The following is a 27,842-nucleotide window of genomic DNA, read 5'->3' as shown; positions in this document are numbered from 1 at the left end:
TCATCTTGAGCAGTCTTGCCATGTCATGCCACGGTACATTAAACCGAAAAATAGCTTATTAAATCAAGTGTGTGGAATACAGTTCTACTAAATGAGCTACAATAAGTACAACCGTAACAAATATTGTTCCCCGCGCCACGGTTGCTGCGGGTGCCTACCCAGCATTGACGCGAAAGTCGGGGAGCCGAGCACAGTGTATTGACCAGCATGTTCAAGAAGCAGCCAGTGTTTCAGCGGGGGAAAAGGATAATGGGAGAAAGATGAGAAGGAAAACAATAGCAAAGCGCATTTTCGACCTCGAATATGAAGAAGAGGAGGAGGAAGACCCTAAATATGAAGACTTTGGCATCACGACATCGCACAGCCAGCCTCCATGTGTACGTAAACGTTTAACGGTTATTTGTAGTCTGGTGTTTATACAGTAGCTGCGCATTCCGTGATGAGCGATTATTTTGTCGCTCACGATTTATGTCGCTAATTACCCTACCCGGACTGTCTATTACAGCACAGACTGCAGAAGAGAAGAAAGCACACACACCCGGTGAAAGATAACGTAGAAGAGAACCCACCATGCAACACCGCTCTCCAGAAGTTGAAAACGAGGGTTTGGCTCGACTATTATCATATAATATTTTTGGGGCAAAGTTTGCTGTATTATCTGTCGGGGTTGGCGCGCGTCTGCTCATTATGATGGCATCATATGCGCATCTTGACCGACCGACATAAATCCTATTTGTACGTTAGTAATATAGCACCTCACTTCCTCGCTTGAGGGTTTACAACTTGGAAGCCACAAGGCTGTAGTAGTAGTGACACAGAGAGCATTCACCTCTCAGCGGTGTTTTGTCATAATGGCGCTAATATGAGAGAGAGGCATGGTGGGGGCAGCCATTGATCTCAATGATGGAGCAAGGAGGAGAGGGGGAGAGGAGAGCACAAACCTTTGGCAAGGGGAGGTGGTGAAAAGAACGCCAAGCCAAGCCAGCAACAAGTAACATGTTGCTGCTACTCCTAAATAAAAGAAGGATTCTGAATCATAGCTTTACAATGAAACTCTATTTATTTTTTGGCAAGACATAAGAATTTATGAAGAATAATATTTTTTATCATCATCACAGGGATTTTCTGATGGATCAATCTAGCTATGATTTTGACCATAGCGGACCATAGCTGACAATACATCATATAACAAATCAAATTAAAAAACACTGACTGACCCACAGTTACATATAAGTGAGACAACTTGTATGATTCATTTCTTATCTCCAAGCAGGTACTAGTGTCAGACAACCCCAGTGTCGAACGCATTGAGGATGGCGACTTCCTGGCAGAGGTACACTGGATGACGGCAGTGTGCGAGTGTGTGAGTGTGTGTGTGTGTGAGTGATTGCTTGTGGTTTAGACTTTCTATGTATGACTTTTTGACTTCTTAACTTCTCTCAAGGGTCCCGGAGGCCTACAGTCACGCTCGAAGGCTGACCTGGTTGCCATGGTGCTGAGCATGCAGCGAGAGATGGACAACCTGAGGGAGCAAATCAGATGCCTCACAGGTGAGGGCCAGCAGGAGAAGTAGGAGGAAGTTGCCCCTAGACACTGATCTGAGTTCATTTTTATATTTGACCTGCTAATGATTAAGGTCAGGAGTCAGGGAGGAAATGCTGTTCCTAGATCTGTGCCTAAGAACAACCCAGGATGCTTTAATCTCTTGGATTTTTGTGGGATTCATACTAATGACTGCCATACTATACTATGGTATGCTAGCGTGTGGGAAGTTGGCACGTAACCTGGAGACCCTGATCGAGAGGACGGAGGTGTGGTCGAGCAGCACGGACCGGAGAACTACCTCTCCCAGCATGCCTGAGATCCTGGTGAGGAGTGGTGCCATGACAACGTCGGCCCTGCTGGCCTCTCCAGGGGTGCTGAACGGGTGCTGGGCGGCCAAACTAGAGCCCCCCCACCCCCACCAGAATGGATACCCTCCGGGGTCTCATGAGGGGGGTTCCCAGATCAACGGACCACCCCTCTATCAGGAGGTGATGAACCCTTTAAATGTCTTTGACGTCAAAAATATATAGCATACGTTTTCAGGAGAGGTTAAAAACTGTACTAGAAGTCCTTTTTGATGTCATGCAATATGCAAAATTATATCTATTCTTTGAAGTTGACTGAATAGGCCTTTGGTCTTTGTCTTATAGCAGAATGCTAATATACAGCCGGGTCCATAATGTTTGGCATCCTTGATAAAGATGAGCCAAATAGACTGTATAAAATAAATAATACAAATACTGAGCTATATTGTATGCAAAAAAATTGGGACATGTCCAGAGACTGAGATGGCCATTGCGAAATGTTGATCTTGTAATCAATTAACCATTTCTTTGTGAATTTCGATTAGTGCTTGGTGTTATTGTCTTGCTGGAAGTTCCATTTAAGGCCAAGTGTCAGCCTCCTGGCAGAGGCAACTACGTTTCTTTTGGCTAAAATGTTGTGGTACTGGGTAAAGTTCAGGATGCCGTTGACCATAACAAGGGCCCCAGGAACAATGGAAGCAAAAATCCTTTTGACCCCTATGTCTTTCTCTGGGCAATTGTATTAGTATAAAATAATATAATCTGCAAAAATGTTTAGCTTAAAATATAGCTGAGTACTTGTCTTTAAAAAAAAAAAATGTACAGAGTCTTTTTTTCTCATCATTATCAAGGGTGCAACAATTACGGACTCCACTGTATCTCTAAAATGGGATGGGCCACTACAATTTTAAAGGTGCAACCTAATGTCTTTTACCATTCAGTTCATCACTGCGGAGCTGCTTGACCGCTGTAACACGGGGACCACTGCCCAGAAACTGACCAATGACCTGCTCCGGGGCCTCTATGAGAGGGACTGCCTGGCCTCTCACTCCATCTCCGGCATCGTCAACAACAAGAGGGGCCAACCCAAGCCTGCCCTGCCTGCAGACGAGATCCAGGCAATACTGAGTAAGGTCTCGTCTGTACTGCAGCCTGAGAGAGCTAAACACATCCCCTCATAACAGCTGAACACATCCCCTCATAACAGATAGTCACACCCCCTCATAACAGCTAGTCACACCCCCTCATAACAGCTAGTCACACCCCCTCATAACAGCTAAACACATCCCCTCATAACAGCTAAACACATCCACTCATAACAGCAAAACACATCCCCTCATAACAGATAGTCACACCCACTCATAACAGCTAAACACATCCCCTCATAACAACTAAACACATCCCCTCATAACAGCTAGTCACACCCCCTCATAACAGCTAGTCGCACCCCAGCATAACAGCTAGTCACACCCACTCATAACAGCAAAACACATCCCCTCATAACAGCAAAACACATCCCCTCATAACAGCAAAACACATCCCCTCATAACAGCTAAACACATCCCCTCATAACAGCTAAACACATCCCTCATAACAGCCAGTCTCACCCCTCATAACAGCTAAACACATCCCCTCATAACAGCTAGTCTCACCCCCTCATAACAGCTAAACACATCCCCTCATAACAGCTAAACACACCCACTCATAACAGAAAAAACACATCCCCTCATAACAGCAAAACACATCCCCTCATAACAGCTAAACATATCCCTCATAACAGCTAAACACATCCCCTCATAACAGCCAGTCTCACCCCTCATAACAGCTAAACACATCCCCTCATAACAGCTAGTCTCACCCCCTCATAACAGCTAAACACATCCCCTCATAACAGCTAAACACACCCACTCATAACAGCTAAACACATCCCCTCATAACTGCTAAACACATCCCCTCATAACAGCTAAACACATCCCCTCATAACAGCTAGTCACACCCCCTCATAACAGCTAGTCACACCCCCATAACCACTAAACACACCCACTCATAACAGCTAAACACATCCCCTCATAACAGCTAAACACATCCCCTCATAACAGCTAAACACACCCCCCATAACTGCTAAACACATCCCCTCATAACTGCTGAACACATCCCCTCATAACAGCTAAACACATCCCCTCATAACAGCTAGTCACACCCCTCATAACAGCTAGTCACACCCCTCATAACAGCTAAACACATCCCCTCATAACAGCTAAACACATCCACTCATAACAGCAAAACACATCCCCTCATAACAGATAGTCACACCCACTCATAACAGCTAAACACATCCCCTCATAACAACTAAACACATCCCCTCATAACAGCTAGTCACACCCCTCATAACAGCTAGTCGCACCCCTCATAACAGCTAGTCACACCCACTCATAACAGCAAAACACATCCCCTCATAACAGCAAAACACATCCCCTCATAACAGCAAAACACATCCCCCTCATAACAGCTAAACACATCCCCTCATAACAGCTAAACACATCCCCTCATAACAGCCAGTCTCACCCCCTCATAACAGCTAAACACATCCCCTCATAACAGCTAGTCTCACCCCCTCATAACAGCTAAACACATCCCCTCATAACAGCTAAACACACCCACTCATAACAGAAAAAAACACATCCCCTCATAACAGCAAAACACATCCCCTCATAACAGCTAAACACATCCCTCATAACAGCTAAACACATCCCCTCATAACAGCCAGTCTCACCCCCTCATAACAGCTAAACACATCCCTCATAACAGCTAGTCTCACCCCCTCATAACAGCTAAACACATCCCTCATAACAGCTAAACACACCCACTCATAACAGCTAAACACATCCCCTCATAACTGCTAAACACATCCCCTCATAACAGCTAAACACATCCCCTCATAACAGCTAGTCACACCCCTCATAACAGCTAGTCACACCCCCCATAACCACTAAACACACCCACTCATAACAGCTAAACACATCCCCTCATAACAGCTAAACACATCCCTCATAACAGCTAAACACACCCCCCATAACTGCTAAACACATCCCTCATAACTGCTGAACACATCCCCTCATAACAGCTAAACACATCCTCATAACAGCTAAACACATCCCCTCATAACAGCTAAACACATCCCCTCATAACTGCTAAACACATCCCCTCATAACTGCTGAACACATCCCTCATAACTGCTAAACACATCCCCTCATAACTGCTAAACACATCCCTCATAACTGCTAAACACATCCCTCATAACTGCTAAACACATCCTCATAACTGCTAAACACATCCCTCATAACTGCTGAACACATCCCTCATAACAGCTAAACACATCCCCTCATAACAGCTAAACACATCCCTCATAACAGCTAAACACATCCCTCATAACAGCTAAACACCCTCATAACAGCTAAACACATCCCTCATAACAGCTAGTCATTTCTCCTCATAACAGCTAAACACATCATCTCATAACAGCTGAAGACATCCCCTCATTACAGCTAAACACATCCCCTCGTAACAGCCAAACACATCCCCTCGTAACAGCCAAACAAATCATCTCATAACATCTAAACACATCCCCCTCATAACAGCTTAGTGACACACCCTCATAACAGCTAAACACATCCCCTCATAACAGCTAGTCACACACCCTCATAACAGCTAAACACATCCCCTCATAACAGCAAAACACCCCCTCATAACAGCTAGTCACACCCTCATAACAGCTAAACACATCCCTCATAACAGCTAAACACACCCTACTCATAACAGCTAAACACATCCCTCATAACTGCTAAACACATCCCTTATAACAGCTAAACACATCCCTCATAACTGCTAAACACATCCCTCATAACAGCTAGTCTCACCCCTCATAACAGCTAAACACATCCCCTCATAACAGCTAAACATATCCTCATAACTGCTAAACACAACCCCTCATAACAGCTAAACACATCCCCTCATAACAGCTAGTCACACCACCTCATAACAGCTAGTCACACCCCTCATAACAGCTAAACACACCCACTCATAACAGCTAAACACATCCCCTCATAACAGCTAAACACCCCCCATAACTGCTAAACACATCCTCATAACTTCTGAACACATCCCCTCATAACAGCTAAACACATCCCTCATAACAGCTAAACACATCCCTCATAACTGCTAAACACATCCCTCATAACTGCTGAACACATCCCCCTCATAACTGCTAAAAACATCCTCATAACAGCTAAACACCCATAACTGCTAAACACATCCCTCATAACTTCTGAACACATCCTCATAACAGCTAAACACATCCCTCATAACAGCTAAACTCATCCCCTCATAACTGCTAAACACATCCCCTCATAACTGCTGAACACATCCCCTTATAACTGCTAAACACATCCCTCATAACTGCTAAACAGATCCCCTTATAACTGCTGAACACACCCACTCATAACAGCTAAACACATCCCTCATAACTGCTAAACACATCCCTCATAACTGCTAAACACATCCCCTCATAACAGCTAAACACATCCCCTCATAACAGCTAGTCACACCCCTCATAACAGCTAGTCACACCCCTCATAACAGCTAAACACACCCACTCATAACAGCTAAACACATCCCCTCATAACAGCTAAACACATCCCCTCATAACAGCTAAACACCCCCATAACTGCTAAACACATCCCTCATAACTGTTGAACACATCCTCATAACAGCTAAACACATCCCTCATAACAGCTAAACACATCTCTCATAACAGCTAAACACATCCCTCATAACTGCTAAACACATCTCTTCATAATTGCTAAACACATCCCTCATAACTGTTAAACACATCCCTCATAACTGCTAAACACATCCTCATAACTGCTAAACACATCCCTCATAACTGCTGAACACATCCCTCATAACTGCTGAACACATCCTCATAACAGCTAAACACATCCCTCATAACAGCTAAACACATCCTATCATAACAGCTAAACACCCTCATAACAGCTAAACACATCCTCATAACAGCTAGTCATTTCTCCTCATAACAGCTAAACACATCCCCCATAACAGCTGAACACATCCCCTCATTACAGCTAAACACATCCCTCATAACAGCTAAACACATCCTCGTAACAGCCAAACACATCCTCGTAACAGCTAAACACCCTCATAACAGCTAAACACCCTCATAACAGCTAAACACATCCCCTCATAACAGCTAGTCACACCCCCTCATAACAGCTAGTCACACCCCTCATAACAGCTAAACACATCCCTCATAACAGCTAAATACACCCTCATAACAGCTAGTCACACCCCTCATAACAGCTAAACACATCCCCTCATAACAGCAAAACACCCCCTCATAACAGCTAGTCACACCCCCTCATAACAGCTCAACACACCCACTCATAACAGCTAAACACATCCCTCATAACAGCTAAACACATCCTCTCGTAACAGCTAAACACATCCCTCATAACTGCTAAACACATCCCTCATAACTGCTGAACACATCCCCTCATAACAGCTAAACACATCCTCATAACAGCTAAACACATCCCCTCATAACAGCTAAACACATCCTCATAACTGCTAAACACATCCTCATAACTGCTGAACACATCCTCATAACTGCTAAACACATCCTCATAACTGCTAAACACATCCTCATACTGCTAAACACATCCCTCATAACTGCTAAACACATCCCTCATAACTGCTAAACACATCCTCATAACTGCTGAACACATCCTCATAACAGCTAAACACATCCTCATAACAGCTAAACACATCCCCATAACAGCTGAACACATCCCCTCATTACAGCTAAACACATCCCTCATAACAGCTAAACACATCCTCGTAACAGCCAAACACATCCCTCGTAACAGCCAAACACCCTCATAACAGCTAAACACCCTCATAACAGCTAAACACATCCTCATAACAGCTAGTCACACCCTCATAACAGCTAGTCACACCCCTCATAACAGCTAAACACATCCCTCATAACAGCTAAATACACCCCCTCATAACAGCTAGTCACACCCCCTCATAACAGCTAAACACATCCCCTCATAACAGCAAAAACCCCCTCATAACAGCTAGTCACACCCCTCATAACAGCTCAACACACCCACTCATAACAGCTAAACACATCCTCATAACAGCTAAACACATCCCTCGTAACAGCTAAACACATCCCTCATAACTGCTAAACACATCCTCATAACTGCTGAACACATCCTCATAACAGCTAAACACATCCCCTCATAACAGCTAAACACATCCTCATAACAGCTAAACACATCCCTCATAACTGCTAAACACATCCCTCATAACTGCTGAACACATCCCTCATAACTGCTAAACACATCCCCTCATAACTGCTAAACACATCCCTCATAACTGCTAAACACATCCTCATAACTGCTAAACACATCCCTCATACTGCTAAACACATCCCTCATAACTGCTGAACACATCCTCATAACAGCTAAACACATCCTCATAACAGCTAAACACATCCCTCATAACAGCTAAACACATCCCTCATAACAGCTAAACACCCTCATAACAGCTAAACACATCCCCTCATAACAGCTAGTCATTTCTCCTCATAACAGCTAAACACATCATCTCATAACAGCTGAACACATCCCCTCATTACAGCTAAACACATCCCTCGTAACAGCCAAACACATCCCTCGTAACAGCTAAACAAATCATCTCATAACATCTAAACACATCCCCTCATAACAGCTTAGTGACACACCCTCATAACAGCTAAACACATCCCTCATAACAGCTAGTCACACCCCTCATAACAGCTAAACACATCCTCATAACAGCAAAACACCCCCTCATAACAGCTAGTCACACCCCCTCATAACAGCTAAACACATCCTCATAACAGCTAAACACACCCACTCATAACAGCTAAACACATCCCCTCATAACTGCTAAACACATCCCCTTATAACAGCTAAACACATCCCCTCATAACTGCTAAACACATCCCCTCATAACAGCTAGTCTCACCCCTCATAACAGCTAAACACATCCTCATAACAGCTAAACATATCCTCATAACTGCTAAACACAACCCCTCATAACAGCTAAACACATCCCCTCATAACAGCTAGTCACACCACCTCATAACAGCTAGTCACACCCCCTCATAACAGCTAAACACACCCACTCATAACAGCTAAACACATCCCTCATAACAGCTAAACACCCCCCATAACTGCTAAACACATCCTCATAACTTCTGAACACATGCCCTCATAACAGCTAAACACATCCCCTCATAACAGCTAAACACATCCCCTCATAACTGCTAAACACATCCCTCATAACTGCTGAACACATCCCCTCATAACTGCTAAAAACATCCCTCATAACAGCTAAAACCCCCATAACTGCTAAACACATCCCCTCATAACTTCTGAACACATCCTCATAACAGCTAAACACATCCCTCATAACAGCTAAACTCATCCCCTCATAACTGCTAAACACATCCCCTCATAACTGCTGAACACATCCCTTATAACTGCTAAACACATCCCCTCATAACTGCTAAACAGATCCCCTTATAACTGCTGAACACACCACTCATAACAGCTAAACACATCCCTCATAACTGCTAAACACATCCCCTCATAACTGCTAAACACATCCCCTCATAACAGCTAAACACATCCCCTCATAACAGCTAGTCACACCCTCATAACAGCTAGTCACACCCCTCATAACAGCTAAACACACCACTCATAACAGCTAAACACATCCTCATAACAGCTAAACACATCCCCTCATAACAGCTAAACACCCCCATAACTGCTAAACACATCCCTCATAACTGTTGAACACATCCCCTCATAACAGCTAAACACCCCTCATAACAGCTAAACACATCCCTCATAACAGCTAAACACATCCTCATAACTGCTAAACACATCTCTCATAACTGCTAAACACATCCCTCATAACTGTTAAACACATCCCTCATAACTGCTAAACACATCCCTCATAACTGCTAAACACATCCCTCATAACTGCTGAACACATCCCCTCATAACTGCTGAACACATCCCCTCATAACAGCTAAACACATCCTCATAACAGCTAAACACATCCCATCATAACAGCTAAACACCTCATAACAGCTAAACACATCCCTCATAACAGCTAGTCATTTCTCCTCATAATAGCTAAACACATCCCCCATAACAGCTGAACACATCCCCTCATTACAGCTAAACACATCCCCTCATAACAGCTAAACACATCCCTCGTAACAGCCAAACACCCTCATAACAGCTAAACACCCTCATAACAGCTAAACACATCCTCATAACAGCTAGTCACACCCCCTCATAACAGCTAGTCACACCCCCTCATAACAGCTAAACACATCCCTCATAACAGCTAAATACACCCCCTCATAACAGCTAGTCACACCCCTCATAACAGCTAAACACATCCCCTCATAACAGCAAAACACCCCCCTCATAACAGCTAGTCACACCCTCATAACAGCTCAACACACCCACTCATAACAGCTAAACACATCCCTCATAATTGCTAAACACATCCCCTTATAACAGCTAAACACATCCCCTCATAACTGCTAAACACATCCTCATAACAACTAAACACATCCTCATAACAGCTAAACACATCCCCTCATAACAGCTAAACACATCCCTCGTAACAGCTAAACACATCCTCATAACAGCTAGTCTCACCCCCCTCATAACAGCTAAACACATCCCTCATAACATCTAAACACACCCACTCATAACAGCTAAACACATCCCCTCATAACTGCTAAACACATCCTCATAACAGCTAAACACATCCCCTCATAACAGCTAAACATATCCTCATAACTGCTAAACACAACCCTCATAACAGCTAAACACATCCCCTCATAACAGCTAGTCACACCACCTCATAACAGCTAGTCACACCCCTCATAACAGCTAAACACACCCACTCATAACAGCTAAACACATCCCTCATAACAGCTAAACACCCCCCCATAACTGCTAAACACATCCCTCATAACTTCTGAACACATCCTCATAACAGCTAAACACATCCTCATAACAGCTAAACACATCCTCATAACTGCTAAACACATCCTCATAACTGCTGAACACATCCCCTCATAACTGCTAAAACATCCCTCATAACAGTAAAAACCCCCATAACTGCTAAACACATCCCTCATAACTTCTGAACACATCCCCTCATAACAGCTAAACACATCCCTCATAACAGCTAAACTCATCCCTCATAACTGCTAAACACATCCCTCATAACTGCTGAACACATCCCTTATAACTGCTAAACACATCCCCTCATAACTGCTAAACAGATCCCTTATAACTGCTGAACACACCCACTCATAACAGCTAAACACATCCCTCATAACTGCTAAACACATCCCCTCATAACTGCTAAACACATCCCTCATAACAGCTAAACACATCCCCTCATAACAGCTAGTCACACCCCTCATAACAGCTAGTCACCCCCTCATAACAGCTAAACACACCCACTCATAACAGCTAAACACATCCCCTCATAACAGCTAAACACATCCTCATAACAGCTAAACACCCCCCATAACTGCTAAACACATCCTCATAACTGTTGAACACATCCCCTCATAACAGCTAAACACATCCCTCATAACAGCTAAACACATCCTCATAACAGCTAAACACATCCCTCATAACTGCTAAACACATCCTCTCATAACTGCTAAACACATCCCCTCATAACTGTTAAACACATCCCTCATAACTGCTAAACACATCCTCATAACTGCTAAACACATCCCCTCATAACTGCTGAACACATCCCCTCATAACTGCTGAACACATCCCCTCATAACAGCTAAACACATCCTCATAACAGCTAAACACATCCCATCATAACAGCTAAACACCCTCATAACAGCTAAACACATCCTCATAACAGCTAGTCATTTCTCCTCATAACAGCTAAACACATCCCCCATAACAGCTGAACACATCCCTCATTACAGCTAAACACATCCTCATAACAGCTAAACACATCCCCTCATAACAGCTAAACACATCCCCTCGTAACAGCCAAACACATCATCTCATAACATCTAAACACATCCCCTCATAACAGCTAGTCACACCCCCTCATAACAGCTAGTCACACCCCCTCATAACAGCTAAACACATCCCCTCATAACAGCTAAATACACCCCTCATAACAGCTAGTCACACCCCTCATAACAGCTAAACACATCCCTCATAACAGCAAAACACCCCCCTCATAACAGCTAGTCACACCCCCTCATAACAGCTCAACACACCCACTCATAACAGCTAAACACATCCTCATAATTGCTAAACACATCCCCTTATAACAGCTAAACACATCCTCATAACTGCTAAACACATCCTCATAACAACTAAACACATCCTCATAACAGCTAAACACATCCTCATAACAGCTAAACACATCCTCGTAACAGCTAAACACATCCTCATAACAGCTAGTCTCACCCCCTCATAACAGCTAAACACATCCCCTCATAACATCTAAACACACCCACTCATAACAGCTAAACACATCCTCATAACTGCTAAACACATCCCCTCATAACAGCTAAACACATCCCCTCATAACAGCTAGTCACACCCCCTCATAACAGCTAAACACATCCCCTCATAACAGCTGAACACATCCCTCATAACTGCTAAACACATCCCCTCATAACTGCTAAACACATCCCCTCATAACTGCTAAACACATCCCCTCATAACTGCTGAACACATCCCCTCATAACTGCTGAACACATCCCTCATAACTGCTGAACACATCCTCATAACAGCTAAACACATCCTCATAACAGCTAAACACATCCCCTCATAACACCTAAACACTTCCATAACTGCTAAACACATCCCCTCATAACAGCTAAACACATCCCCTCATAACAGCTAAACACATCCCTCATAACAGCTAAACACATCCTCATAACAGCTAAACACATCCCTCATAACTGCTGAACACATCCCTCATAACAGCTAAACACATCCCTCATAACAGCTAAACACATCCCCTCATAACTGCTAGTCATTTCTCCTCATAACAGCTAAACACATCCCTCATAACAGCTAAACACACCCCCATAACTGCTAAACACATCCCCTCATAACAGCTAAACACACCCCCATAACTGCTAAACACATCCCCTCATAACTGCTGAACACATCCCCTCATAACAGCTAAACACATCCCTCATAACTGCTAAACACATCCCCTCATAACAGCTAAACACATCCCCTCATAACAGCTAGTCACACCCCCTCATAACAGCTAGTCACACCCCCTCATAACAGCTAAACACACCCACTCATAACAGCTGAACACATCCCCTCATAACTGCTGAACACATCCCCTCATAACTGCTGAACACATCCCCTCATAACAGCTAAACACATCCCCTCATAACAGCTAAACACATCCCATCATAACAGCTAAACACCCTCATAACAGCTAAACACATCCCCTCATAACAGCTAGTCATTTCTCCTCATAACAGCTAAACACATCCCCCCCATAACAGCTGAACACATCCCCTCATTACAGTTAAACACATCCCCTCATAACAGCTAAACACATCCCTCGTAACAGCCAAACACATCCCTCGTAACAGCCAAACACCCTCATAACAGCTAAACACCCTCATAACAGCTAAACACATCCCCTCATAACAGCTAGTCACACCCTCATAACAGCTAGTCACACCCCCTCATAACAGCTAAACACATCCCCTCTTAACAGCTAAATACACCCCCTCATAACAGCTAGTCACACCCCCTCATAACAGCTAAACACATCCCTCATAACAGCAAAACACCTCCCCCCTCATAACAGCTAGTCACACCCCTCATAACAGCTAAACACACCCACTCATAACAGCTAAACACATCCCTCATAACTGCTAAACACATCCCTTATAACAGCTAAACACATCCCTCATAACTGCTAAACACATCCCTCATAACAACTAAACACATCCTCATAACTGCTGAACACATCCCTCATAACTGCTAAACACATCCTCATAACTGCTAAACACATCCCCTCATAACTGCTGAACACATCCCCTCATAACTGCTGAACACATCCCCTCATAACTGCTGAACACATCCCCTCATAACTGCTGAACACATCCCCTCATAACAGCTAAACACATCCCTCATAACAGCTAAACACATCCCTCATAACACCTAAACCCCCATAACTGCTAAACACATCCCCTCATAACAGCTAAACACATCCCTCATAACAGCTAAACACATCCCTCATAACAGCTAAACACATCCCCTCATAACAGCTAAACACATCCCCTCATAACTGCTGAACACATCCCTCATAACAGCTAAACACATCCCCTCATAACAGCTAAACACATCCCCTCATAACTGCTGAACACATCCCTCATAACAGCTAAACACATCCTCATAACTGCTGAACACATCCCCTCATAACTGCTGAACACATCCCCTCATAACTGCTGAACACATCCCTCATAACTGCTGAACACATCCCCTCATAACAGCTAAACACATCCTCATAACAGCTAAACACATCCCCTCATAACACCTAAACACCCCCATAACTGCTAAAGACATCCCTCATAACAGCTAAACACATCCCCTCATAACAGCTAAACACATCCCTCATAACAGCTAAACACATCCCCTCATAACTGCTGAACACATCCCTCATAACTGCTGAACACATCCCTCATAACTGCTGAACACATCCCCTCATAACTGCTGAACACATCCCTCATAACTGCTGAACACATCCCCTCATAACAGCTAAACACCCTCATAACAGCTAAACACATCCCCTCATAACAGCTAGTCATTTCTCCTCATTACAGCTAAACACATCCCCCATAACAGCTAAACACATCCCCTCGTAACAGCCAAACACATCCCCTCGTAACAGCCAAACAAATCATCTCATAACATCTAAACACATCCCCTCATAACTGCTAAACACATCCCCTCATAACAGCTAGTCACATCCCCTCATAACAGCTAGTTATTTCTCCTCATAACAGCTAAACACATCCCCTCATAACAGCTAGTCACATCCCCTCATAACAGCTAGTCATTTCTCCTCATAACAGCTAAACACATCCCCTCATAACAGCTAGTCATTTCTCCTCATTACAGCTAAACACATCCCCATAACAGCTAAACACATCCCTCGTAACAGCCAAACACATCCCTCGTAACAGCCAAACAAATCGTCTCATAACATCTAAACACATCCCTCATAACAGCTAAACACATCCCCTCATAACAGCTAGTCACATCCCCTCATAACAGCTAGTCATTTCTCCTCATAACAGCTAAACACATCCCCCCATAACAGCTGAACACATCCCCTCATTACAGCTAAACACATCCCCTCATAACAGCTAAACACATCCCCTCGTAACAGCCAAACACATCATCTCATAACATCTAAACACATCCCCTCATAACAGCTTAGTGACACACCCTCATAACAGCTAGTCACACCCCCTCATAACAGCTAAACACATCCCCTCATAACAGCTAAATACACCCCCTCATAACAGCTAGTCACACTCCCTCATAACAGCTAAACACATCCCCTCATAACAGCAAAACACCCCCTCATAACAGCTAAACACATCCCCTCATAACAGCTAAACACATCCCCTTATAACAGCTAAACACATCCCCTCATAACTGCTAAACACATCCCCTCATAACAACTAAACACATCCCCTCATAACAGCTAAACACATCCCCTCATAACAGCTAAACACATCCCGTCGTAACAGCTAAACACATCCCCTCATAACAGCTAGTCTCACCCCCTCATAACAGCTAAACACATCCCCTCATAACAGCTAAACACACCCACTCATAACAGCTAAACACATCCCCTCATAACTGCTAAACACATCCCCTCATAACAGCTAGTCACACCCCCTCATAACAGCTAAACACACCCACTCATAACAGCTAAACACATCCCCTCATAACAGCTAAACACATCCCCTCATAACACCTAAACACCCCCCCATAACTGCTAAACACATCCCCTCATAACTGCTGAACACATCCCTCATAACAGCTAAACACATCCCTCATAACAGCTAAACACATCCCCTCATAACAGCTAAACACATCCCTCATAACTGCTAAACACATCCCTCATAACTGCTGAACACATCCCCTCATAACTGCTGAACACATCCCCTCATAACTGCTGAACACATCCCCTCATAACAGCTAAACACATCCCCTCATAACAGCTAAACACATCCCCTCATAACAGCTAAACACCCTCATAACAGCTAAACACATCCCCTCATAACAGCTAGTCATTTCTCCTCATTACAGCTAAACACATCCCCCCATAACAGCTAAACACATCCCCTCGTAACAGCCAAACACATCCCTCGTAACAGCCAAACAAATCATCTCATAACATCTAAACACATCCCCCTCATAACAGCTAGTCATTTCTCCTCATAACAGCTAAACACATCATCTCATAACAGCTAGTCACATCCCCTCATAACAGCTAGTCACATCCCCTCATAACAGCTAGTCACATCCCCTCATAACAGCTAAACACATCCCCTCATAACTGCTGAACACATCCCCTCATAACTGCTGAACACATCCCTCTCATAACTGCTGAACACATCCCCTCATAACTGCTGAACACATCCCTCATAACTGCTGAACACATCCCCTCATAACAGCTAAACACATCCCCTCATAACAGCTAAACACATCCCATCATAACAGCTAAACACACTCATAACAGCTAAACACATCCCTCATAACAGCTAGTCTATTCTCCTCATAACAGCTAAACACATCCCCTCATAACAGCTATTCTCACCCCCTCATAACAGCTAAACACATCCCCTCATAACAGCTAAACACACCCACTCATAACAGCTAAACACATCCCCTCATAACTGCTAAACACATCCCCTCATAACAGCTAAACACATCCCTCATAACAGCTAGTCACACCCCCTCATAACAGCTAGTCACACCCCTCATAACAGCTAAACACACCCACTCATAACAGCTAAACACATCCCCTCATAACAGCTAAACACATCCCCTCATAACACCTAAACACCCCATAACTGCTAAACACATCCCCTCATAACTGCTGAACACATCCCCTCATAACAGCTAAACACATCCCTCATAACAGCTAAACACATCCCTCATAACAGCTAAACACATCCTCATAACAGCTAAACACATCCTCATAACTGCTGAACACATCCCCTCATAACAGCTAAACACATCCGTCAGTAACAGCTAAACACATCCCTCATAACAGCTAGTCTCACCCCTCATAACAGCTAAACACATCCCCTCATAACAGCTAAACACACCCACTCATAACAGCTAAACACATCCCCTCATAACTGCTAAACACATCCCCTCATAACAGCTAGTCACACCCTCATAACAGCTAAACACACCCACTCATAACAGCTAAACACATCCCCTCATAACAGCTAAACACATCCCCTCATAACACCTAAACACCCCTATAACTGCTAAACACATCCCTCATAACTGCTGAACACATCCCTCATAACAGCTAAACACATCCCCTCATAACAGCTAAACACATCCTCATAACAGCTAAACACATCCTCATAACTGCTAAACACATCCCCTCATAACTGCTGAACACATCCCTCATAACTGCTGAACACATCCCCTCATAACTGCTGAACACATCCTCATAACAGCTAAACACATCCCCTCATAACAGCTATTCTCACCCCCTCATAACAGCTAAACACATCCCCTCATAACAGCTAAACACACCCACTCATAACAGCTAAACACATCCTCATAACTGCTAAACACATCCCCTCATAACAGCTAAACACATCCCCTCATAACAGCTAGTCACACCCCCTCATAACAGCTAGTCACACCCTCATAACAGCTAAACACACCCACTCATAACAGCTAAACACATCCCTCATAACAGCTAAACACATCCCTCATAACACCTAAACACCCCCCATAACTGCTAAACACATCCCCTCATAACTGCTGAACACATCCCCTCATAACAGCTAAACACATCCCCTCATAACAGCTAAACACATCCCCTCATAACAGCTAAACACATCCCTCATAACTGCTGAACACATCCCTCATAACAGCTAAACACATCCGTCGTAACAGCTAAACACATCCCCTCATAACAGCTAGTCTCACCCCTCATAACAGCTAAACACATCCCCTCATAACAGCTAAACACACCCACTCATAACAGCTAAACACATCCCTCATAACTGCTAAACACATCCCCTCATAACAGCTAGTCACACCCCTCATAACAGCTAAACACACCCACTCATAACAGCTAAACACATCCTCATAACAGCTAAACACATCCCTCATAACACCTAAACACCCCCCATAACTGCTAAACACATCCCCTCATAACTGCTGAACACATCCCCCTCATAACAGCTAAACACATCCCCTCATAACAGCTAAACACATCCCCTCATAACAGCTAAACACATCCCCTCATAACTGCTAAACACATCCCTCATAACTGCTGAACACATCCCTCATAACTGCTGAACACATCCCTCATAACTGCTGAACACATCCCCTCATAACAGCTAAACACATCCCTCATAACAGCTAAACACATCCCCTCATAACAGCTAAACACCCTCATAACAGCTAAACACATCCCCTCATAACAGCTAGTCTTTTCTCCTCATTACAGCTAAAACACATCCCCCATAACAGCTAAACACATCCCCTCGTAACAGCCAAACACATCCTCGTAACAGCCAAACAAATCATCTCATAACATCTAAACACATCCCCTAATAACAGCTAGTCATTTCTCCTCATAACAGCTAAACACATCATCTCATAACAGCTAGTCACATCCCCTCATAACAGCTAGTCACATCCCCTCATAACAGCTAGTCACATCCCCTCATAACAGCTAAACACATCCCCTCATAACTGCTAAACACATCCCCTCATAACTGCTGAACACATCCCTCATAACTGCTGAACACATCCCCTCATAACTGCTGAACACATCCCTCATAACTGCTGAACACATCCCCTCATAACAGCTAAACACATCCCTCATAACAGCTAAACACATCCCATCATAACAGCTAAACACACTCATAACAGCTAAACACATCCCCTCATAACAGCTAGTCTATTCTCCTCATAACAGCTAAACACATCCCTCATAACAGCTATTCTCACCCCTCATAACAGCTAAACACATCCCTCATAACAGCTAAACACACCCACTCATAACAGCTAAACACATCCCTCATAACTGCTAAACACATCCCTCATAACAGCTAAACACATCCCTCATAACAGCTAGTCACACCCCTCATAACAGCTAGTCACACCCCCTCATAACAGCTAAACACACCACTCATAACAGCTAAACACATCCCCTCATAACAGCTAAACACATCCCCTCATAACACCTAAACACCCCCATAACTGCTAAACACATCCCTCATAACTGCTGAACACATCCCCTCATAACAGCTAAACACATCCCTCATAACAGCTAAACACATCCCCTCATAACAGCTAAACACATCCCTCATAACTGCTGAACACATCCCCTCATAACTGCTAAACACATCCCCTCATAACTGCTGAACACATCCCCTCATAACTGCTGAACACATCCCCTCATAACTGCTGAACACATCCCCTCATAACAGCTAAACACATCCCTCATAACAGCTAAACACATCCCATCATAACAGCTAAACACACTCATAACAGCTAAACACATCCCCTCATAACAGCTAGTCTATTCTCCTCATAACAGCTAAACACATCCCCTCATAACAGCTATTCTCACCCCCTCATAACAGCTAAACACATCCCCTCATAACAGCTAAACACACCCACTCATAACAGCTAAACACATCCCTCATAACTGCTAAACACATCCCCTCATAACAGCTAAACACATCCCCTCATAACAGCTAGTCACACCCCCTCATAACAGCTAGTCACACCCCCTCATAACAGCTAAACACACCCACTCATAACAGCTAAACACATCCCCTCATAACAGCTAAACACATCCCCTCATAACACCTAAACACCCCCCCATAACTGCTAAACACATCCCCTCATAACTGCTGAACACATCCCCTCATAACAGCTAAACACATCCCTCATAACAGCTAAACACATCCCTCATAACAGCTAAACACATCCCCTCATAACTGCTGAACACATCCCTCATAACTGCTAAACACATCCCTCATAACTGCTGAACACATCCCTCATAACTGCTGAACACATCCCTCAACTGCTGAACACATCCCCTCATAACTGCTGAACACATCCCCTCATAACAGCTAAACACATCCCCTCATAACAGCTAAACACATCCCCTCATAACACCTAAACACCCCCATAACTGCTAAACACATCCCCTCATAACTGCTGAACACATCCCCTCATAACAGCTAAACACATCCCCTCATAACAGCTAAACACATCCCCTCATAACAGCTAAACACATCCCCTCATAACTGCTGAACACATCCCCTCATAACTGCTAAACACATCCCCTCATAACTGCTGAACACATCCCCTCATAACTGCTGAACACATCCCCTCATAACTGCTGAACACATCCCCTCATAACTGCTGAACACATCCCCTCATAACAGCTAAACACATCCCCTCATAACAGCTAAACACATCCCCTCATAACAGCTAAACACCCTCATAACAGCTAAACACATCCCCTCATAACAGCTAGTCATTTCTCCTCATAACAGCTAAACACATCCCCCCCATAACAGCCAAACACATCATCTCATAACAACTAAACACATCCCCCTCATAACAGCTAGTCATTTCTCCTCATAACAGCTAAACACATCCCCCATAACAGCCAAACACATCATCTCATAACATCTAAACACATCCCCCCTCATAACAGCTAGTCATTTCTCCTCATAACAGCTAAACACATCCCCCTCATAACAGCTAGTCACATCCCCTCATTGCAGCTAGTCACATCCCCTCATAACAGCTAAACACATCCCCCCCATAACAGCCAAACACATCATCTCATAACAACTAAACACATCCCCCTCATAACAGCTAGTCATTTCTCCTCATAACAGCTAAACACATCATCTCATAACAGCTAGTCACATCCCCTCATAACAGCTAAACACATCCCCATACGGCAGTTGAACATGTCACACTTCCCGCACTTACCTCATGCTACAATGGAAATACTTTTCACATGAACATGATACCTTCCTATCAAAGTTAGTTGAATGCAGGGACTGTAAGTCGATCTGGACAAGGTTGTCTGCTTAATGACTACGGTAACAGTGTTGTTATTTCCGTTTGACTTCTAATCTGCCATTGTCTGGGACCCGAACTGCCGTTTATAGACCACGGTATTCTAGGTACAGGTTTAGAGATGTATAGAGATCTCACCTTTGTGTCTGTGCTATTTTGGCATCTGACAACATGTGCAGCGCCATTGAGGCTATCACCATTTGAAAGATTTTTGATGAGTTTGGTGTTTGAAGAAAAGCGTAAAGCTAATATTGGTGATTTACCCACACCTGCAGTGCTGGAGTCTTGAACCTAATCTTGTCATTCATTTATTGTGCCCACTAGATGGCGGTGATATAGCTTAAAGCCATTTACAAGCTAGACAAAACAATTTACAGAAGACACCAATGCGCCAAACAATGCTCATCACGAGCATCGACGGAGCTGAAGTGGAGCGGGTCGAGAGTTTCAAGTTCCTTGGTGTCCACATCACCAATGAACTATCATGGTCCAAACACACCAAAACAGTTGTGAAGAGGGCACGACAACACCTTTTTACCCCCTCAGGAGATTTGGCATGGGTCTCCAGAGTCACAAAAAGTTCTACAGCTGCACCATCGAGAGCATCCTGAACGGTTGCATCACCGCCTGGCAACTGCTTGGTACCTGACCGTAAGGTGCTGCAGAGGATAGTGCATATGGCCCAGTACATCACTGGGGACAAGCTTCCTGCCATCCAGGACCTATAATACTATGCGGTGTCAGAGGAAGGCCCAAAAAATTGGCAAAGACTCCAGTCACCTAAGTCATAGACCTTTCTCTCTGCTACCGCATGGCGAGCTGTACAGGAGCGCCAAGTCTAGGACCAAAATGCTCCTTAACCGCTTCTATCTCACCTCTGTTTTTACACTGCTGCCACTCGTTGTTTATTGTCTATGCATAGTCACTTTACAAATTGCCTTGACTAACCTATATCCCCGCGCATCTACTCGGTACAGGTATATAGCCTCGTTGTTGTTATGTAATTTTCTTGTGTTACTAGTTTATTTCGTAAATATTTTCTTAACTCTATTTCTTGAAATACATTGTTGGTTACGTATGCATTTCACAGTAAGGTTGTATTCAGCGCATGTGACAAATACAATTTAATTTGATTTGACAATGCTCTGATCATTGGCGGATCGCCCCCAACTCATAGGAATCCCCACGCAGTTGACTACTTTAAAATGTGGAACCCATTTAATGGCAATGTTCTTGCAAAAACGGGTTATTTACAAGTAATGATAACTTTACATCTCTATAGGTTTCTGATCTTTGACCTATCACCCACAGGAGCGGTGCAGCACTACTTCCCAGGGAAGACGGACTCGGAGATCAAGGGCTACATCCGCCAGAAGCTGCAGAACGAAGCCAAGCGGCTCCGCAAGAAGCCTCACCTGGCCGTGAAGGTGGAGCCAGAGGCCGGGTCAGAGGGGGCGGAGAGTACTTTCTACATCTAAGGGGAGTGAAGTGCTCCACCCCTGTCCAGGTTAAAGTGCAATTATGGGAGGGAGACTCACATAATAACTGCTGTGAGAGGGAACCAAAATGGAGCAGCCTTATCAACACCAGTCTAGTCTATCTGTTTGTCTGTCCATTCCCAGCCATGTCTCTGGTCCGGGAGAGAAATAGGCTAGTGAGGGAGGAGTCTATTTGTCTGACAACGTGATCATTCCAGGGGAAGTATTAGGGACTCCGTGTCTGATCGAGACTAGTTACTGCTCAGGTGAAGTTAGATGATACTGTAGCTTATTCTTCCTCTGCCCTCTGGCATCGTTCTCAAGCCTCAGCTAGCCAGCCAGCAGTAGTAGGCCTAGTAGATGGCAAGTGATTTGTATCCAAGTTTCGTACTCTTGTTTCTCTGAAGGAGGTGGCAGTCAGTCGGTGCTCTGCAGGGAAGTCGACAACATAGCCGTCAGTGAAGCTGCGCTGCACTCTGTGTCACTTCAGTTTGATTTACAGTGTTGTCATTGACCTCGTGAAATGAACCTAGCCTTAGTATTGAATCAATTACAATGTTGCTGAATAAAAAATGATTTTGTTTTTCCCCAAAGCATCATTGTGCTTTTTTTTACACTTAAAAAAAACCATTATTCTGTCAGAACTTGACGAAACTAGAACTGATACTTACACGTCATGTTATCATAGCAGTAATACCCTCAAGACATTTTAGAAATATCTTCGTTTTTATATCTATGGTATCTAATAAAACATAACATTGAAATGATTTTAAAATGAAGAGATCTAACCTACCCTTTTCTAATGATTACTCTTTACGTTGTATGGTGCATCACAATGAACGCCTAATTATTACCTAACAACTATGCCAATGCAACTGGAGACCAATGACCAATCTTTCAAAAGGACCTGTGTTCTTCCTGAAGCCCCAGGATGAACAAGAGTTGTCCCCAGGTCCTCAGAGGAACCCAGCCTGGTCCTCACTCACCAGCTGTGCTCCTCACAAAAGACCCACAACGGAGAGGCTCCCACCGGGAACAAAGGATGGCGTGGGAACCACATATGCTCCATAATCAATACAACCCTGTCCTATCTCTCTTATCCCACACCCACACACACTCAAGACAGACGGATGTACGCCACAAATCTGCTCCATCATCATCTGTGCTGCATGAAGCTAATCCATTTTAGGTGTCAATATCACTGCAGATAAGTGTGTGACAATGGTTTGTGTAGGACCAGGGTTTTATTTAGACCGGGGTTGGACAAGGGAGTGTGTCTTTTTTAGACAATCAGTTATCTCAGCCAACAAATTATATTATATTTGTCACATGCACTGAATACAACGGGTGTAGACTTTACCGGGAAATGCTTACCAGAATTTGTATTAGCAAAAAGTGAATTGGTTATACAATAAAATAACAATAGTGGGGCTATATACAAGGAGCATGGTACTGACTCAATGTGCAGGGGGTAGGAGGTAGTTGAGGTAATTAAGGTCATATGACATGTAGGTAGGGGTAAAAGTGACTAGGCAATCAGGATAGATAAGCAGAGTAGCAGCAGCGTATATGAAAAGTACGAAAGTGTGTGGCGTCAATATGTGTACGTGTTTTGTAGCGCGCGCGTGTGTGTGTTTGGAGTGTCAGCGTAGTATGTGTGAGTGTGTGTGTGTGTGTAAAGTCCAGCGAGTTTGCATAGAGCCAGTGCAATAATCAAGTCTGTTTCCTGTCATCTAACCCCATTTCTGTGGATGTTATGTGTATCTGCGTTGTTTTGCCACTGTGTCTCTGTCCTGCAGTATCCATGACTGAAATGTGATCCTGTCATTTTCTCAGCAACTCATAAAAAATGTTGCTTTATATCTTGAACATATTTATTATGCCAGTGGTGGGAAAAGTACTCAATTCTCAGAAGTAAAGATACATTAATATAAAATGACTCAAGTAAAAGTGAAAGTCACCCAGTAAAATATTACTTGAGTAAAAGTCTAAAAGTATTTGGTTTTAAATATACTTAAGTATCAAAAGTAAATGTAATTGCTCAAATATATTTAAGTATCAAAAGTAAAAGTACGAATAATTTAAAATTCCTTATAGACACACTCCCTTGTCCAACCCCACATTTCGGCTTTTACCCCTACCTTCATTCATTAACCAAACCAGACAACACCATTTTCTTGATTTTTTAAAATTTACGGATAGCCAAGGTCACACTCCAACACTCAGACATTATTCAAAAACAAAGCATTTGTGTTTAGTGAGTCCGCCAGATCAGAGGCAGTAGGGATGACCAAGTGTGCGAATTGGACCATTTTCTGTCATTTTGAGTGTCAGGGAAAATGTATGGTGTAAAAAGTATATAATTTTCTTTAGGAATGTAGTGAAGTAAAAGTAAAAGTTGTTAAAAAATATAGCAAAGTAAAGTACAGATACCCCCCAAAAAACGACGTAAGTAGTACTTTAAAGAATTTTACAGCACTGTATTATACTACCCAATGCATTGCTCTGTGACACCATAAATATTAATTTGTGATACAGAGATCTTCTCTTTCAGTAGATCTTTGAGACCATCTAACATCTAGATAGTCATCTCTCAATTAAAGGAGGCAGAGGTTTCTCCTAAGGTGTGGCGGTAACGATCGGGCCTAGATAACTGTGGCCCCCTTCAAGCCCCTCTTCTCTAAACCGTGGGGGCCATAGAGATGTATAACCTTACCATGGCTCTCTCCCTGAACTGGGTCAGAAACAGCAGGGAGGGGAAACAGATTAGATGTGTATTAAAAGTGAATTGAGTGTCTTTCCCCTGCTGTGATTTTTAATATATCATCTATGCCACATTTCTGGTGGTAAGCAAACATATCCCACAATGCCTTGGAACGCAGGGCGCCAGGGTACTCACAGTGCCACACACACACAGCCCACGCGCCGCGTTTACTTTACATTCATCTTCCGTCTCTGTCAAACCGCAGACAAATATTTCTAGGGGAAAATAGACTGTCTAATTGACAGAATAATGATTTGTCTTTGTTGTGAGCAGTTTGCCAACAATACATTTCTTCCAACAAAGTATTTTAGATTTGTAGCTCTGGAGAAAATAGTTTTCCTCTGTAATATTAATGTACAACTGTTACAGTTAGGATTTTTTAAGTTGTTCTCTGCTCAAGAATGCTGTAAGCTATGAGCAATATTTCTTCAAATCAGCTTTATTCCAGTGAGTGTATGTGGCCAGTCAGGCTGTTTAGAGAACACATGCTTTCCCAATGTCCTCAAGTGTGATGTGTCCCATAGACAGAGCATAGAGAGGCTTACAGGTATTACAGTACTCAGAAATAGGACTGGAATCTAATAATGGAATCTAATAACACTGATAAGAGTGGCTAACACGGTAGCTGCCCAGTCATCCACGCTGGCACTACTATCTCATTCATTTCACATGATACTCAGCAGACAAACCAGAGTCCTGTGATGTCACAACAACATTGGCGCCGTACAGTCATCACAGCAATGCAGGATAATGTTGTTGAGATGGGGTAATTTTCCTCAAGTCCCAATGAGGATATAGGCTAGTGTGCGGAACAGAACAGGGTAAGGCTCCTAGGAAAAGGGTCTGGTCTACATGATTGAATGGCTAGTGATGCGCTCCTCTGCTCAATTTAATGGCCTCGCTCTCTCTCTGAGAAACAAACAAAAGGGTTAGAACAAACGAGAGGGTGGAATAAAGGAATTGACGTGTGACTAAATGTGTGCGTAAACTGGACACACATTTTGTCTTTACATACAAAACCTTTGCGATCCATATGTATTTGGAGAACACACACGTTAATGAATGTGTCTGTATTCAAGCATGTACACATGTCCACGTGAGTGTAATCTCTTTGTCGTGGCGCAAGGAGCAGTGTTCGTGCTCTCTCTGATGGTAGCCGCTCCTCTTGGGGACGACTCAGTGTCTGTCTGTCTGTCTGTCTGGAGCCCCAGGCGGTAAAAGAGGTGACCATCGCCCCAGCAGCCAAACACACAATGCACCAACCACCACAGCATGGCCGGTTGCCCAGGTAACTCAAGTCCCTCGAGATGGCCGATCGTAGTGTGTGTGTGTGTGTGTGTGTGTGTGCGTGTGCGTGTGCGTGTGTGTGTGTGTGTGTGTGTGTGTGTGAGGGGAGAGCAGGGGGATGTCTGACTCTGAACCAGGGGACAGGGCTTGACTCAGCCCCAGCCCTGGTCTGCCTCACAGAGCACTAACACCTGCCCACCCCCGATCTGTGGGGAATAGTGGCAGAGAGCAGATGATGACCCTTAAAAATGGAGTGAGGAGAGAGAGAGAGAGAGAGAGAGGGTAAAGGGTAAAAGGGAGGTGGGCCGGGTACGTAGGCAGGGTTAGGGCCCAAATGAGAGCATCTGTCCAATGAGAGGAGTGGAATTTATTTATTATCTGCTTGGAAGAGGTTGTTCCACAGGGTGGTTTGATTAATGTCCAGCCCTCCATCTTGTCAGTCTGTTTTTGTCCGCTGAAAGGAAAACAAAGCGCAGGGGGCCGGGGGATGCAGGGGGGGTGTGGGGCGGCGGTTAATGGCTGCCGCTGCCGCTCCTTTTCATGTCATCTGGGCCTGTCAGCCCTGATTGATGGCTCCGACAATGATTGGACAGACCCACGGCTCAGTGCTTATCATGGGCAGCATCGTGACAGAGAGAGAGAGAGAGAGAGAGAGAGAGAGAGAGAGAGAGAGAGAAGGAGACATTTACTCGTCCAATGGTGTAAGAGAAAAAGGTGCAACTCACCAATAGCAAGGGAGAAGCAGATCGAGCGAGAGAGAGAGAGGGATTGGGTTGTCCTATTGCGTTGCTGGGAGAGAGAATGAAAGAGAGAGAGAGAGAAGAGAGAAAGAGTGGGAGAGAGAGAACGAGGAGGGAGGGATTGTGAGAGGTTTTGTATTGAGCCTGTTCAATTACTCTAGATTACACATTTGGATACAAGGTTCAGGAAACGTGCCTAGTGTGTCCAT

General features: G+C 43.9%; 1 protein-coding gene across 1 annotated transcript; it reads left to right on the top strand.

Moving 5' to 3' along the window:
- Positions 1–23,429, top strand: LOC112258541. The gene is made up of 7 exons (XM_024432975.2): positions 1–377; positions 506–604; positions 1,274–1,333; positions 1,445–1,550; positions 1,762–2,033; positions 2,792–2,978; positions 22,676–23,429. The coding sequence occupies exons 1-7, from the start codon at positions 261–263 to the stop codon at positions 22,840–22,842; spliced, it is 1,008 nt and encodes a 335-aa protein (XP_024288743.1). The 5' UTR covers positions 1–260; the 3' UTR covers positions 22,843–23,429.
- The last annotated feature ends 4,413 nt before the right edge of the window (positions 23,430–27,842 follow it).

Source organism: Oncorhynchus tshawytscha, linkage group LG09 (genome assembly GCF_018296145.1).
Source record: "Oncorhynchus tshawytscha isolate Ot180627B linkage group LG09, Otsh_v2.0, whole genome shotgun sequence".
Taxonomy (NCBI): Eukaryota; Metazoa; Chordata; class Actinopteri; order Salmoniformes; family Salmonidae; genus Oncorhynchus; species Oncorhynchus tshawytscha.
This window is presented reverse-complemented; position numbering and strand designations above follow the sequence as displayed.

What these genes read in the sequence shown, in the direction of transcription:
- LOC112258541 (XM_024432975.2), top strand. Translation starts at nt 261, where the DNA reads ATGAGAAGGAAAACAATAGCAAAGCGCATTTTCGACCTCGAATATGAA. An exon ending in ATGGCGACTTCCTGGCAGAG is followed by an intron (nt 1,334 to 1,444) that starts GTACACTGGATG and finishes ACTTCTCTCAAG; the next exon opens with GGTCCCGGAGGCCTACAGTC. An exon ending in GCAAATCAGATGCCTCACAG is followed by an intron (nt 1,551 to 1,761) that starts GTGAGGGCCAGC and finishes ATGGTATGCTAG; the next exon opens with CGTGTGGGAAGTTGGCACGT.